Consider the following 18,444-nt stretch of genomic DNA (forward strand, 5'->3'; position numbering starts at 1 on the left):
TATCCTGTATGACGAGCTGCGGACTATATACTGTATACTAGTAATATATCCTGTATGATGAGCTGCGGACTATATACTGTATACTAGTAATATATCCTGTATGACGAGCTGCAGACTATATACTGTATACTAGTAATATATCCTGTATGACGAGCTGCGGACTATATACTGTATACTAGTAATATAACCTGTATGATGAGCCGCAGACTATATACTGTATACTAGTAATATAACCTGTATGATGAGCTGCAGACTATATACTGTATACTAGTAATATATCCTGTATGATGAGCTGCAGACTATATACTGTATACTAGTAATATATCCTGTATGATGAGCTGCGGACAATATACTGTATACTAGTAATATATCCTGTATGATGAGCTGCAGACTATATACTGTATACTAGTAATATATCCTGTATGATGAGCTGCGGACTATATACTGTATACTAGTAATATATCCTGTATGACGAGCTGCAGACTATATACTGTATACTAGTAATATATCCTGTGTGACGAGCTGCAGACTATATACTGTATACTAGTAATATATCCTGTATGATGAGCTGCGGACTATATACTGTATACTAGTAATATATCCTGTATGATGAGCTGCAGACTATATACTGTATACTAGTAATATATCCTGTGTGATGAGCTGCAGACTATATACTGTATACTAGTAATATATCCTGTATGATGAGCTGCAGACTATATACTGTATACTAGTAATATATCCTGTATGATGAGCTGCAGACTATACACTGTATACTAGTAATATATCCTGTATGATGAGCTGCAGACTATATACTGTATACTAGTAATATAACCTGTATGATGAGCTGCAGACTATATACTGTATACTAGTAATATATCCTGTATGATGAGCTGCAGACTATATACTGTATACTAGTAATATATCCTGTATGATGAGCTGCGGACTATATACCGTATACTAGTAATATAACCTGTATGATGAGCTGCAGACTATATACTGTATACTAGTAATATATCCTGTGTGATGAGCTGCAGACTATATACTGTATACTAGTAATATAACCTGTATGATGAGCTGCAGACTATATACTGTATACTAGTAATATATCCTGTGTGATGAGCTGCAGACTATATACTGTATACTAGTAATATATCCTGTGTGATGAGCTGCAGACTATATACTGTATACTAGTAATATATCCTGTATGATGAGCTGCGGACTATATACTGTATACTAGTAATATATCCTGTATGATGAGCTGCGGACTATATACTGTATACTGGTAATATAACCTGTATGATGAGCTGCAGACTATATACCGTATACTAGTAATATATCCTGTATGATGAGCTGCAGACTATATACCGTATACTAGTAATATATCCTGTATGATGAGCTGCAGACTATACACTGTATACTAGTAATATAACCTGTATGATGAGCTGCGGACTATATACTGTATACTAGTAATATATCCTGTATGATGAGCTGCAGACTATATACTGTATACTAGTAATATATCCTGTGTGATGAGCTGCAGACTATATACTGTATACTAGTAATATATCCTGTATGATGAGCTGCGGACTATATACTGTATACTAGTAATATATCCTGTATGATGAGCTGCGGACTATATACTGTATACTGGTAATATAACCTGTATGATGAGCTGCAGACTATATACCGTATACTAGTAATATATCCTGTATGATGAGCTGCAGACTATATACCGTATACTAGTAATATATCCTGTATGATGAGCTGCAGACTATACACTGTATACTAGTAATATAACCTGTATGATGAGCTGCGGACTATATACTGTATACTAGTAATATATCCTGTATGATGAGCTGCAGACTATACACTGTATACTAGTAATATAACCTGTATGATGAGCTGCGGACTATATACTGTATACTAGTAATATATCCTGTATGATGAGCTGCGGACTATATACTGTATACTAGTAATATATCCTGTATGATGAGCTGCGGACTATATACTGTATACTAGTAATATAACCTGTATGACGAGCTGCGGACTATATACTGTATACTAGTAATATATCCTGTATGATGAGCTGCGGACTATATACTGTATACTAGTAATATAACCTGTATGATGAGCTGCAGACTATATACTGTATACTAGTAATATAACCTGTATGACGAGCTGCAGACTATACACTGTATACTAGTAATATACCCTGTATGATGAGCTGCAGACTATATACTGTATACTAGTAATATATCCTGTATGATGAGCTGCGGACTATATACTGTATACTTGTAATATAACCTGTATGATGAGCTGCAGACTATATACTGTATACTAGTAATATATCCTGTATGACGAGCTGCGGACTATATACTGTATACTAGTAATATAACCTGTATGATGAGCTGCGGACTATATACTGTATACTAGTAATATATCCTGTATGATGAGCTGCAGACTATATACTGTATACTAGTAATATACCCTGTATGATGAGCTGCAGACTATACACTGTATACTAGTAATATATCCTGTATGATGAGCTGCAGACTATATACTGTATACTAGTAATATATCCTGTATGATGAGCTGCGGACTATACACTGTATACTAGTAATATATCCTGTATGATGAGCTGCGGACTATATACCGTATACTAGTAATATATCCTGTATGATGAGCTGCGGACTATATACTGTATACTAGTAATATATCCTGTATGATGAGCTGCAGACTATATACTGTATACTAGTAATATAACCCTGTATGATGAGCTGCAGACTATATACTGTATACTAGTAATATATCCTGTATGATGAGCTGCGGACTATATACTGTATACTAGTAATATATCCTGTATGATGAGCTGCAGACTATATACTGTATACTAGTAATATAACCTGTATGATGAGCTGTAGACTATACACTGTATACTAGTAATATATCCTGTATGATGAGCTGCGGACTATACACTGTATACTAGTAATATAACCTGTATGATGAGCTGCAGACTATACACTGTATACTAGTAATATAACCTGTATGATGAGCTGCGGACTATACACTGTATACTAGTAATATATCCTGTATGATGAGCTGCGGACTATATACTGTATACTAGTAATATACCCTGTATGACGAGCTGCGGACTATATACTGTATACTAGTAATATATCCTGTATGACGAGCTGCGGACTATATACTGTATACTAGTAATATATCCTGTATGACGAGCTGCGGACTATATACTGTATACTAGTAATATAACCTGTATGATGTGCTGCGGACTATATACTGTATACTGGTAATATATCCTGTATGATGAGCTGCAGACTATATACTGTATACTAGTAATATAACCTGTATGATGAGCTGCAGACTATATACCGTATACTAGTAATATATCCTGTATGACGAGCTGCAGACTATACACTGTATACTAGTAATATATCCTGTATGATGAGCTGCGGACTATATACTGTATACTAGTAATATAACCTGTATGATGAGCTGCAGACTATATACCGTATACTAGTAATATATCCTGTATGACGAGCTGCAGACTATACACTGTATACTAGTAATATATCCTGTGTGATGAGCTGCGGACTATATACTGTATACTAGTAATATATCCTGTATGACGAGCTGCGGACTATATACTGTATACTAGTAATATATCCTGTATGACGAGCTGCGGACTATATACTGTATACTAGTAATATAACCTGTATGATGTGCTGCGGACTATATACTGTATACTAGTAATATATCCTGTATGACGAGCTGCAGACTATACACTGTATACTAGTAATATAACCTGTATGACGAGCTGCAGACTATACACTGTATACTAGTAATATATCCTGTATGATGAGCTGCAGACTATATACCGTATACTAGTAATATATCCTGTATGATGAGCTGCGGACTATATACTGTATACTAGTAATATATCCTGTATGATGAGCTGCAGACTATACACTGTATACTAGTAATATATCCTGTATGATGAGCTGCAGACTATATACTGTATACTAGTAATATATCCTGTATGATGAGCTGCAGACTATATACTGTATACTAGTAATATATCCTGTATGATGAGCTGCAGACTATATACCGTATACTAGTAATATATCCTGTATGACGAGCTGCGGACTATATACTGTATACTAGTAATATATCCTGTATGATGAGCTGCGGACTATATACTGTATACTAGTAATATAACCTGTATGATGAGCTGCAGACTATATACCGTATACTAGTAATATATCCTGTATGATGAGCTGCAGACTATATACTGTATACTAGTAATATATCCTGTATGATGAGCTGCGAACTATATACTGTATACTAGTAATATATCCTGTATGATGAGCTGCGGACTATATACTGTATACTAGTAATATATCCTGTATGATGAGCTCCAGACTATATACTGTATACTAGTAATATAACCTGTATGATGAGCTGCAGACTATATACCGTATACTAGTAATATATCCTGTATGATGAGCTGCGGACTATATACTGTATACTAGTAATATATCCTGTATGACGAGCTGCAGACTATATACTGTATACTAGTAATATATCCTGTATGATGAGCTGCAGACTATATACTGTATACTAGTAATATAACCTGTATGATGAGCTGCAGACTATATACTGTATACTAGTAATATATCCTGTATGATGAGCTGCAGACTATACACTGTATACTAGTAATATAACCTGTATGATGAGCTCCGGACTATATACTGTATACTAGTAATATATCCTGTATGACGAGCTGCAGACTATACACTGTATACTAGTAATATAACCTGTATGACGAGCTGCAGACTATACACTGTATACTAGTAATATAACCTGTATGATGAGCTGCAGACTATATACCGTATACTAGTAATATATCCTGTATGACGAGCTGCGGACTATATACTGTATACTAGTAATATATCCTGTATGATGAGCTGCGGACTATATACTGTATACTAGTAATATAACCTGTATGATGAGCTGCAGACTATATACCGTATACTAGTAATATATCCTGTATGACGAGCTGCGGACTATATACTGTATACTAGTAATATAACCTGTATGATGAGCTGCAGACTATACACTGTATACTAGTAATATATCCTGTATGATGAGCTGCAGACTATATACCGTATACTAGTAATATATCCTGTATGACGAGCTGCGGACTATATACTGTATACTAGTAATATATCCTGTATGATGAGCTGCGGACTATATACTGTATACTAGTAATATAACCTGTATGATGAGCTGCAGACTATATACCGTATACTAGTAATATATCCTGTATGATGAGCTGCGGACTATATACTGTATACTAGTAATATATCCTGTATGACGAGCTGCAGACTATATACTGTATACTAGTAATATATCCTGTATGATGAGCTGCAGACTATATACTGTATACTAGTAATATAACCTGTATGATGAGCTGCAGACTATATACTGTATACTAGTAATATATCCTGTATGACGAGCTGCAGACTATACACTGTATACTAGTAATATAACCTGTATGACGAGCTGCAGACTATATACTGTATACTAGTAATATATCCTGTATGATGAGCTGCGGACTATATACTGTATACTAGTAATATATCCTGTATGATGAGCTGCGGACTATATACTGTATACTAGTAATATATCCTGTATGATGAGCTGCAGACTATATACTGTATACTAGTAATATATCCTGTATAATGAGCTGCGGACTATATATTGTATACTAGTAATATAACCTGTATGATGAGCTGCAGACTATATACTGTATACTAGTAATATATCCTGTATGATGATCTGCAGACTATATACTGTATACTAGTAATATATCCTGTATGATGAGCTGCAGACTATACACTGTATACTAGTAATATATCCTGTATGATGAGCTGCAGACTATACACTGTATACTAGTAATATATCCTGTATGATGAGCTGCGGACTATACACTGTATACTAGTAATATATCCTGTATGATGAGCTGCGGACTATACACTGTATACTAGTAATATATCCTGTATGATGAGCTGCAGACTATACACTGTATACTAGTAATATATCCTGTATGATGAGCTGCGGACTATACACTGTATACTAGTAATATATCCTGTATGATGAGCTGCGGACTATACACTGTATACTAGTAATATATCCTGTATGATGAGCTGCAGACTATACACTGTATACTAGTAATATATCCTGTATGATGAGCTGCAGACTATACACTGTATACTAGTAATATATCCTGTATGATGAGCTGCAGACTATACACTGTATACTAGTAATATATCCTGTATGATGAGCTGCGGACTATACACTGTATACTAGTAATATATCCTGTATGATGAGCTGCAGACTATATACTGTATACTAGTAATATATCCTGTATGACGAGCTGCAGACTATACACTGTATACTAGTAATATATCCTGTATGATGAGCTGCAGACTATATACTGTATACTAGTAATATATCCTGTATGATGAGCTGCAGACTATATACTGTATACTAGTAATATAACCTGTATGATGAGCTGCGGACTATATACCGTATACTAGTAATATATCCTGTATGATGAGCTGCGGACTATATACTGTATACTAGTAATATAACCTGTATGATGAGCTGCAGACTATATACCGTATACTAGTAATATATCCTGTATGACGAGCTGCAGACTATACACTGTATACTAGTAATATAACCTGTATGATGAGCTGCAGACTATATACCGTATACTAGTAATATATCCTGTATGATGAGCTGCAGACTATATACTGTATACTAGTAATATATCCAGTATGATGAGCTGCGGACTATATACTGTATACTAGTAATATATCCTGTATGATGAGCTGCAGACTATATACTGTATACTGGTAATATATCCTGTATGATGAGCTGCGGACTATATACTGTATACTAGTAATATATCCTGTATGATGAGCTGCAGACTATATACTGTATACTAGTAATATAACCTGTATGATGAGCTGCGGACTATATACTGTATACTAGTAATATACCCTGTATGATGAGCTGCAGACTATATACTGTATACTAGTAATATAACCTGTATGATGAGCTCCGGACTATATACTGTATACTAGTAATATATCCTGTATGATGAGCTGCGGACTATATACTGTATACTAGTAATATAACCTGTATGATGAGCTGCAGACTATATACTGTATACTAGTAATATATCCTGTATGATGAGCTGCAGACTATATACTGTATACTAGTAATATATCCTGTATGATGAGCTGCAGACTATATACTGTATACTAGTAATATATCCTGTATGACGAGCTGCGGACTATATACTGTATACTAGTAATATAACCTGTATGATGAGCTGCGGACTATATACCGTATACTAGTAATATAACCTGTATGATGAGCTGCAGACTATATACCGTATACTAGTAATATAACCTGTATGATGAGCTGCAGACTATATACTGTATACTAGTAATATAACCTGTATGATGAGCTGCGGACTATATACTGTATACTAGTAATATAACCTGTATGATGAGCTGCGGACTATATACCGTATACTAGTAATATAACCTGTATGATGAGCTGCAGACTATATACTGTATACTAGTAATATAACCTGTATGACGAGCTGCAGACTATATACTGTATACTAGTAATATATCCTGTATGATGAGCTGCAGACTATATACTGTATACTAGTAATATATCCTGTATGATGAGCTGCGGACTATATACTGTATACTAGTAATATATCCTGTATGATGAGCTGCAGACTATATACTGTATACTAGTAATATAACCTGTATGATGAGCTGCGGACTATATACTGTATACTAGTAATATATCCTGTATGATGAGCTGCAGACTATATACCGTATACTAGTAATATAACCTGTATGATGAGCTGCGGACTATATACCGTATACTAGTAATATAACCTGTATGATGAGCTGCGGACTATATACCGTATACTAGTAATATATCCTGTATGACGAGCTGCGGACTATATACCGTATACTAGTAATATATCCTGTATGATGAGCTGCAGACTATATACTGTATACTAGTAATATACCCTGTATGATGAGCTGCAGACTATATACTGTATACTGGTAATATATCCTGTATGATGAGCTGCGGACTATATACTGTATACTAGTAATATACCCTGTATGATGAGCTGCGGACTATATACTGTATACTAGTAATATATCCTGTATGATGAGCTGCAGACTATATACTGTATACTGGTAATATATCCTGTATGATGAGCTGCGGACTATATACTGTATACTAGTAATATATCCTGTATGATGAGCTGCAGACTATATACTGTATACTAGTAATATATCCTGTATGATGAGCTGCGGACTATATACTGTATACTAGTAATATAACCTGTATGACGAGCTGCAGACTATATACTGTATACTAGTAATATACCCTGTATGATGAGCTGCGGACTATATACTGTATACTAGTAATATAACCTGTATGACGAGCTGCAGACTATATACTGTATACTGGTAATATATCCTGTATGATGAGCTGCGGACTATATACTGTATACTAGTAATATACCCTGTATGATGAGCTGCGGACTATATACTGTATACTAGTAATATAACCTGTATGACGAGCTGCGGACTATATACTGTATACTGGTAATATATCCTGTATGATGAGCTGCGGACTATATACTGTATACTAGTAATATATCCTGTATGATGAGCTGCGGACTATATACTGTATACTAGTAATATATCCTGTATGATGAGCTGCAGACTATACACTGTATACTAGTAATATATCCTGTATGATGAGCTGCGGACTATATACTGTATACTAGTAATATAACCTGTATGACGAGCTGCAGACTATATACCGTATACTAGTAATATAACCTGTATGATGAGCTGCGGACTATATACTGTATACTAGTAATATAACCTGTATGATGAGCTGCGGACTATATACTGTATACTAGTAATATAACCTGTATGATGAGCTCCAGACTATATACTGTATACTAGTAATATAACCTGTATGATGAGCTCCAGACTATACACTGTATACTAGTAATATAACCTGTATGATGAGCTCCAGACTATATACTGTATACTAGTAATATATCCTGTATGATGAGCTGCGGACTATATACTGTATACTAGTAATATATCCTGTATGATGAGCTGCAGACTATATACTGTATACTAGTAATATATCCTGTATGTCGAGCTGCAGACTATATACTGTATACTAGTAATATATCCTGTATGATAAGCTGCAGACTATACACTGTATACTAGTAATATATCCTGTATGATGAGCTGCGGACTATACACTGTATACTAGTAATATAACCTGTATGATGAGCTGCGGACTATATACTGTATACTAGTAATATAACCTGTATGATGAGCTGCAGACTATATACTGTATACTAGTAATATAACCTGTATGACGAGCTGCGGACTATATACTGTATACTAGTAATATATCCTGTATGATGAGCTGCAGACTATATACTGTATACTAGTAATATAACCTGTATGACGAGCTGCGGACTATATACTGTATACTAGTAATATATCCTGTATGATGAGCTGCGGACTATATACTGTATACTAGTAATATAACCTGTATGATAAGCTGCAGACTATACACTGTATACTAGTAATATATCCTGTATGATGAGCTGCGGACTATATACTGTATACTAGTAATATAACCTGTATGATGAGCTGCAGACTATATACTGTATACTAGTAATATATCCTGTATGACGAGCTGCGGACTATATACTGTATACTAGTAATATATCCTGTATGATGAGCTGCGGACTATATACTGTATACTAGTAATATATCCTGTATGATGAGCTGCAGACTATATACTGTATACTAGTAATATAACCTGTATGATGAGCTCCGGACTATATACTGTATACTAGTAATATATCCTGTATGATGAGCTGCAGACTATATACTGTATACTAGTAATATAACCTGTATGATGAGCTGCAGACTATATACTGTATACTAGTAATATATCCTGTATGATGAGCTGCGGACTATATACCGTATACTAGTAATATATCCTGTATGATGAGCTGCGGACTATATACTGTATACTAGTAATATATCCTGTATGATGAGCTGCAGACTATATACTGTATACTAGTAATATATCCTGTATGATGAGCTGCAGACTATATACTGTATACTAGTAATATAACCTGTATGATGAGCTGCAGACTATATACTGTATACTAGTAATATAACCTGTATGACGAGCTGCGGACTATATACTGTATACTAGTAATATAACCTGTATGACGAGCTGCGGACTATATACTGTATACTAGTAATATAACCTGTATGATGAGCTGCGGACTATATACTGTATACTAGTAATATAACCTGTATGATGAGCTGCAGACTATATACTGTATACTAGTAATATAACCTGTATGATGAGCTGCAGACTATATACTGTATACTAGTAATATAACCTGTATGACGAGCTGCAGACTATATACTGTATACTAGTAATATATCCTGTATGACGAGCTGCAGACTATATACTGTATACTAGTAATATATCCTGTATGACGAGCTGCGGACTATATACTGTATACTAGTAATATATCCTGTATGACGAGCTGCGGACTATATACTGTATACTAGTAATATATCCTGTATGACGAGCTGCGGACTATATACTGTATACTAGTAATATAACCTGTATGATGAGCTGCGGACTATATACTGTATACTAGTAATATATCCTGTATGATGAGCTGCGGACTATATACTGTATACTAGTAATATATCCTGTATGACGAGCTGCGGACTATATACTGTATACTAGTAATATAACCTGTATGATGAGCTGCGGACTATATACTGTATACTAGTAATATAACCTGTATGATGAGCTGCGGACTATATACTGTATACTAGTAATATATCCTGTATGACGAGCTGCGGACTATATACTGTATACTAGTAATATATCCTGTATGATGAGCTGCAGACTATATACTGTATACTAGTAATATAACCTGTATGATGAGCTGCAGACTATATACTGTATACTAGTAATATAACCTGTATGACGAGCTGCAGACTATATACTGTATACTAGTAATATATCCTGTATGATGAGCAGCAGACTATACACTGTATACTAGTAATATATCCTGTATGATGAGCTGCAGACTATATACTGTATACTGGTAATATAACCTGTATGATGAGCTCCGGACTATATACTGTATACTAGTAATATATCCTGTATGATGAGCTGCAGACTATACACTGTATACTAGTAATATATCCTGTATGATGAGCTGCAGACTATATACTGTATACTAGTAATATATCCTGTATGACGAGCTGCAGACTATATACTGTATACTAGTAATATATCCTGTATGATGAGCTGCAGACTATATACTGTATACTAGTAATATAACCTGTATGATGAGCTGCAGACTATATACTGTATACTAGTAATATATCCTGTATGATGAGCTGCAGACTATATACTGTATACTAGTAATATATCCTGTATGATGAGCTGCAGACTATATACTGTATACTAGTAATATAACCTGTATGACGAGCTGCGGACTATATACTGTATACTAGTAATATATCCTGTATGATGAGCTGCGGACTATATACTGTATACTAGTAATATAACCTGTATGATGAGCTGCGGACTATATACTGTATACTAGTAATATATCCTGTATGATGAGCTGCAGACTATATACTGTATACTAGTAATATAACCTGTATGATGAGCTGCGGACTATATACTGTATACTAGTAATATAACCTGTATGATGAGCTGCAGACTATATACTGTATACTAGTAATATAACCTGTATGACGAGCTGCAGACTATATACTGTATACTAGTAATATATCCTGTATGATGAGCAGCAGACTATACACTGTATACTAGTAATATATCCTGTATGATGAGCTGCAGACTATATACTGTATACTGGTAATATAACCTGTATGATGAGCTCCGGACTATATACTGTATACTAGTAATATATCCTGTATGATGAGCTGCAGACTATACACTGTATACTAGTAATATATCCTGTATGATGAGCTGCAGACTATATACTGTATACTAGTAATATATCCTGTATGACGAGCTGCAGACTATATACTGTATACTAGTAATATATCCTGTATGATGAGCTGCAGACTATATACTGTATACTAGTAATATAACCTGTATGATGAGCTGCAGACTATATACTGTATACTAGTAATATATCCTGTATGATGAGCTGCAGACTATATACTGTATACTAGTAATATATCCTGTATGATGAGCTGCAGACTATATACTGTATACTAGTAATATAACCTGTATGACGAGCTGCGGACTATATACTGTATACTAGTAATATATCCTGTATGATGAGCTGCGGACTATATACTGTATACTAGTAATATAACCTGTATGATGAGCTGCGGACTATATACTGTATACTAGTAATATATCCTGTATGATGAGCTGCAGACTATATACTGTATACTAGTAATATATCCTGTATGACGAGCTGCAGACTATATACTGTATACTAGTAATATATCCTGTATGATGAGCTGCAGACTATATACTGTATACTAGTAATATAACCTGTATGATGAGCTGCGGACTATATACTGTATACTAGTAATATATCCTGGATGATGAGCTGCGGACTATATACTGTATACTAGTAATATATCCTGTATGATGAGCTGCGGACTATATACTGTATACTAGTAATATAACCTGTATGATGAGCTGCAGACTATATACTGTATACTAGTAATATATCCTGTATGATGAGCTGCAGACTATATACTGTATACTAGTAATATATCCTGTATGATGAGCTGCAGACTATATACTGTATACTAGTAATATAACCTGTATGATGAGCTGCAGACTATATACTGTATACTAGTAATATATCCTGTATGATGAGCTGCAGACTATATACTGTATACTAGTAATATAACCTGTATGATGAGCTGCAGACTATATACTGTATACTAGTAATATATCCTGTATGATGAGCTGCGGACTATATACTGTATACTAGTAATATATCCTGTATGATGAGCTGCGGACTATATACTGTATACTAGTAATATAACCTGTATGATGAGCTGCAGACTATATACTGTATACTAGTAATATATCCTGTATGATGAGCTCCGGACTATATACTGTATACTAGTAATATATCCTGTATTATGAGCTGCGGACTATATACTGTATACTAGTAATATAACCTGTATGATGAGCTGCAGACTATATACTGTATACTAGTAATATATCCTGTATGATGAGCTGCAGACTATATACTGTATACTAGTAATATATCCTGTATGATGAGCTGCAGACTATATACTGTATACTGGTAATATATCCTGTATGATGAGCTGCGGACTATATACTGTATACTGGTAATATATCCTGTATGATGAGCTGCAGACTATATACTGTATACTAGTAATATAACCTGTATGATGAGCTGCGGACTATATACTGTATACTAGTAATATATCCTGTATTATGAGCTGCGGACTATATACTGTATACTAGTAATATATCCTGTATGATGAGCTCCGGACTATATACTGTATACTAGTAATATACCCTGTATGATGAGCTGCGGACTATATACCGTATACTAGTAATATAACCTGTATGATGAGCTGCAGACTATATACTGTATACTAGTAATATATCCTGTATGATGAGCTGCAGACTATATACTGTATACTAGTAATATATCCTGTGTGATGAGCTGCGGACTATATACTGTATACTAGTAATATATCCTGTGTGATGAGCTGCGGACTATATACTGTATACTAGTAATATATCCTGTGTGATGAGCTGCAGACTATATACTGTATACTAGTAATATAACCTGTATGATGAGCTGCAGACTATATACTGTATACTAGTAATATATCCTGTATGATGAGCTGCAGACTATATACTGTATACTAGTAATATATCCTGTATGATGAGCTGCAGACTATATACTGTATACTAGTAATATAACCTGTATGATGAGCTGCAGACTATATACTGTATACTAGTAATATAACCTGTATGATGAGCTGCAGACTATATACTGTATACTAGTAATATATCCTGTATGATGAGCTGCAGACTATATACTGTATACTAGTAATATATCCTGTATGATGAGCTGCAGACTATATACTGTATACTAGTAATATACCCTGTATGATGAGCTGCGGACTATATACTGTATACTAGTAATATAACCTGTATGATGAGCTGCAGACTATATACTGTATACTGGTAATATATCCTGTATGATGAGCTGCAGACTATATACTGTATACTAGTAATATACCCTGTATGATGAGCTGCAGACTATACACTGTATACTAGTAATATAACCTGTATGATGAGCTGCAGACTATATACTGTATACTAGTAATATAACCTGTATGATGAGCTGCAGACTATATACCGTATACTAGTAATATATCCTGTATGATGAGCTGCAGACTATATACTGTATACTAGTAATATATCCTGTATGATGAGCTGCAGACTATATACTGTATACTAGTAATATACCCTGTATGATGAGCTGCAGACTATATACTGTATACTAGTAATATACCCTGTATGATGAGCTGCGGACTATATACTGTATACTAGTAATATAACCTGTATGATGAGCTGCAGACTATATACTGTATACTAGTAATATAACCTGTATGATGAGCTGCAGACTATATACTGTATACTAGTAATATATCCTGTATGATGAGCTGCAGACTATATACTGTATACTAGTAATATATCCTGTATGATGAGCTGCAGACTATATACTGTATACTAGTAATATAACCTGTATGATGAGCTGCAGACTATATACTGTATACTAGTAATATAACCTGTATGATGAGCTGCGGACTATATACTGTATACTAGTAATATATCCTGTATGATGAGCTGCGGACTATATACTGTATACTAGTAATATAACCTGTATGATGAGCTGCAGACTATATACTGTATACTAGTAATATATCCTGTATGATGAGCTGCAGACTATATACTGTATACTAGTAATATACCCTGTATGATGAGCTGCAGACTATATACTGTATACTAGTAATATATCCTGTATGATGAGCTGCAGACTATATACTGTATACTAGTAATATACCCTGTATGATGAGCTGCGGACTATATACTGTATACTAGTAATATAACCTGTATGATGAGCTGCAGACTATATACTGTATACTGGTAATATATCCTGTATGATGAGCTGCGGACTATATACTGTATACTAGTAATATATCCTGTATGATGAGCTGCAGACTATATACTGTATACTAGTAATATATCCTGTATGATGAGCTGCAGACTATATACTGTATACTAGTAATATATCCTGTATGATGAGCTGCAGACTATACACTGTATACTAGTAATATAACCTGTATGATGAGCTGCAGACTATATACCGTATACTAGTAATATATCCTGTATGATGAGCTGCAGACTATATACTGTATACTAGTAATATATCCAGTATGATGAGCTGCGGACTATATACTGTATACTAGTAATATATCCTGTATGATGAGCTGCAGACTATATACTGTATACTAGTAATATATCCTGTGTGATGAGCTGCAGACTATATACTGTATACTAGTAATATACCCTGTATGATGAGCTGCAGACTATATACTGTATACTAGTAATATATCCTGTATGACGAGCTGCAGACTATACACTGTATACTAGTAATATATCCTGTATGATGAGCTGCAGACTATATACTGTATACTAGTAATATATCCTGTATGATGAGCTGCAGACTATATACTGTATACTAGTAATATAACCTGTATGATGAGCTGCAGACTATATACTGTATACTAGTAATATAACCTGTATGATGAGCTGCGGACTATATACTGTATACTAGTAATATATCCTGTATGATGAGCTGCGGACTATATACTGTATACTAGTAATATAACCTGTATGATGAGCTGCAGACTATATACTGTATACTAGTAATATATCCTGTATGATGGGCTCCAGACTAATATTTCCCACTAACAGTCGCTGCTGGGGCTGGGGTGGTCGCCATATATATTCCAATCCCAGACGGATCCAAACAGATGCACAAAATCCCTTTGTTTTTCAATAGATTGTAAAAAAACAAAAAAAAACTATGTCCGTCCCCCGTACAACAATGGACGGACTCGACTGAACGGACAATATTGTACTAAACATAGTCACCGACCAATATCCAGTCCTGCTCAGCAAACTCCACATATAATAAACAAGTCTCTCTCCTCCTTACACAAATGTCAAATCTAAGATTATTTGAAGTTACTTTATGTATTGCTTGATGTTTTAAATGTAGCAGTGCTGAGTTTGCCATTTGGCGCAACTCATGGTGATATCAGTGTGTTTTTTGTAGTGTTACATAGGACTGCAGGTAACATCTACTACATTATCTGTAATCAGAGAGTTATCACTGTGTTATCTGTGGTGTTACATAGGACTGCAGGTAACATCTACTACATTATCTGTACTCAGAGAGTTATCACTGTGTTATCTGTGGTGTTACATAGGACTGCAGGTAACATCTACTACATTATCTGTAATCAGAGAGTTATCACTGTGTGTTATCTGTGGTGTTACATAGGACTGCAGGTAACACTACTACATTATCTGTAATCAGAGAGTTATCACTGTGTTATCTGTGGTGTTACATAGGACTGCAGGTAACATCTACTACATTATCTGTAATCAGAGAGTTATCACTGTGTTATCTGTGGTGTTACATAGGACTGCAGGTAACACTACTACATCAGGTGTAATCAGAGAGTTATCACTGTGTGATCTGTGGTGTTACATAGGACTGCAGGTCATATCTATTACAATATCTGTACTGAGAGTTATCACTGTGTTATCTGTGGTGTTACATAGGACTGCAGGTTCTTCAATAAGTTATCTCAGTACACAAAAAAAACAGGAAATTGAGAAATTCAGCTCTGCTACATCTTCAAATATTTAATGATATAAGTAATATGTTAAAGTGTTTTCCTCCAAGAGACATTTATAACATGACAATCAGATATATGATGAGGATATAAAGATCACGCAGGAATCGTCCACTCCAATAAACCAATGAGGTGTATGAGACCCTTCAAGAAAGCGGCAGTCAGGGGGTCTCCGTAACACCCAGTGAGGGGGGGGACGGTGCATGTGTGGCCCCCAGTGACAGCAAGACGGGTTTGATCACTGGGGAGATGTCAAATTAACGCGTCTATTCTGGAAAAACCCTTCGATACTGGTTTCACACGCAGCGATTTCACTAAGACTTGAAAATCTCCAGAAAAAACCCTGGTTACAAATTTAACAAAACGTCACTTAAATCTCTTGTAAAAAACAAACACTTAAAACTCAAGAATTTTTTTACAAGCAAAAAAGAGAAAATAAATGTGTGTTAAGGATTAAATAATGAAATTAGTATAAAAGTATTACAAGTGACTGAATCCCACAGATACAATGTAACGATCCATCATCAATGACACATCGGGGGAAATGACTGAAATTTCAGTAAAAGTTTCCATTAATCCAAAACCGGGCAACATGGGGGAGGGGAAGATACGCAGAAGGGGCCGGTGTTCTACCTGAGGACTTGTCGTCTTTGCCGCCTTCGCCCATGGCTGGATCCTGTGCGCTGCGTTGTCCTGGCAGAATGTGCCCTGACCCCACGGATCATCACACTTTTCAGCTCCCAAATTCTGGTGAATGATTCACCCGCCGGGTCCGGCCCCTGTCTAATAACTTCCCTCTGAGGTTAAGATCATTGAGATGTGAGGGGCAATTATCAGGAACCTTTGGACCAGGTCGCGCTCACAGACAAGGTCTCCGTTGTGTCTTGGAGATGGGTCACGAGATCCTGGAGGAACCTTGTGAGATCTGTGGGGAGGACATGTGAATGGTTATTTGTGAGGCTCTGCACGCGCTTAATAAAAAACGTCTGAAAATACGGCGCTGTATTCAAGGGAAACAGATCCTGATTTTCAGCCGTTTTTTAAGCAAACTCGCGTTTTTCGTGGTGTTTCTTACGGACGTTTTTGGAGCTGTTTTTCTATAGTGTCAATGAAACGCGGCCGTCTTTCAAAATGGTCGTGTGAAAAAAAACTCAGATTCCGATTTTTATTTTATTTTTTTGGCCGCTTACGGCCCCAAAAACATCAGAAAATAAGCACCCTTACTGGTCCGTTCAAGCGTCCGTATCAAGCGTCCGTT

The 18,444-nt window shown here is 35.4% G+C and overlaps 1 protein-coding gene across 2 annotated transcripts in view; it reads right to left on the bottom strand.

The window, feature by feature from the left end:
- The window catches only part of SLC15A2 (solute carrier family 15 member 2), a 131,649-nt gene that overhangs the window by 56,016 nt on the left and 57,189 nt on the right, over positions 1–18,444 (bottom strand). Inside the window, exon 2 of one of the 2 annotated variants that reach the window (XM_075831044.1) lies at positions 17,820–18,111. The exons of the other annotated variant lie outside the window; for it this stretch is intronic. Within the exon in view, the coding sequence (XP_075687159.1) occupies positions 17,820–17,853 (34 nt within the window). The 5' untranslated portion in view covers positions 17,854–18,111. The remainder of the gene's footprint in view (positions 1–17,819; positions 18,112–18,444) is intronic. 2 annotated transcript variants of the gene reach the window in all.

The sequence above is a fragment of the Rhinoderma darwinii genome, chromosome 6 (genome assembly GCF_050947455.1).
Source record: "Rhinoderma darwinii isolate aRhiDar2 chromosome 6, aRhiDar2.hap1, whole genome shotgun sequence".
Classification (NCBI taxonomy): domain Eukaryota; kingdom Metazoa; phylum Chordata; class Amphibia; order Anura; family Rhinodermatidae; genus Rhinoderma; species Rhinoderma darwinii.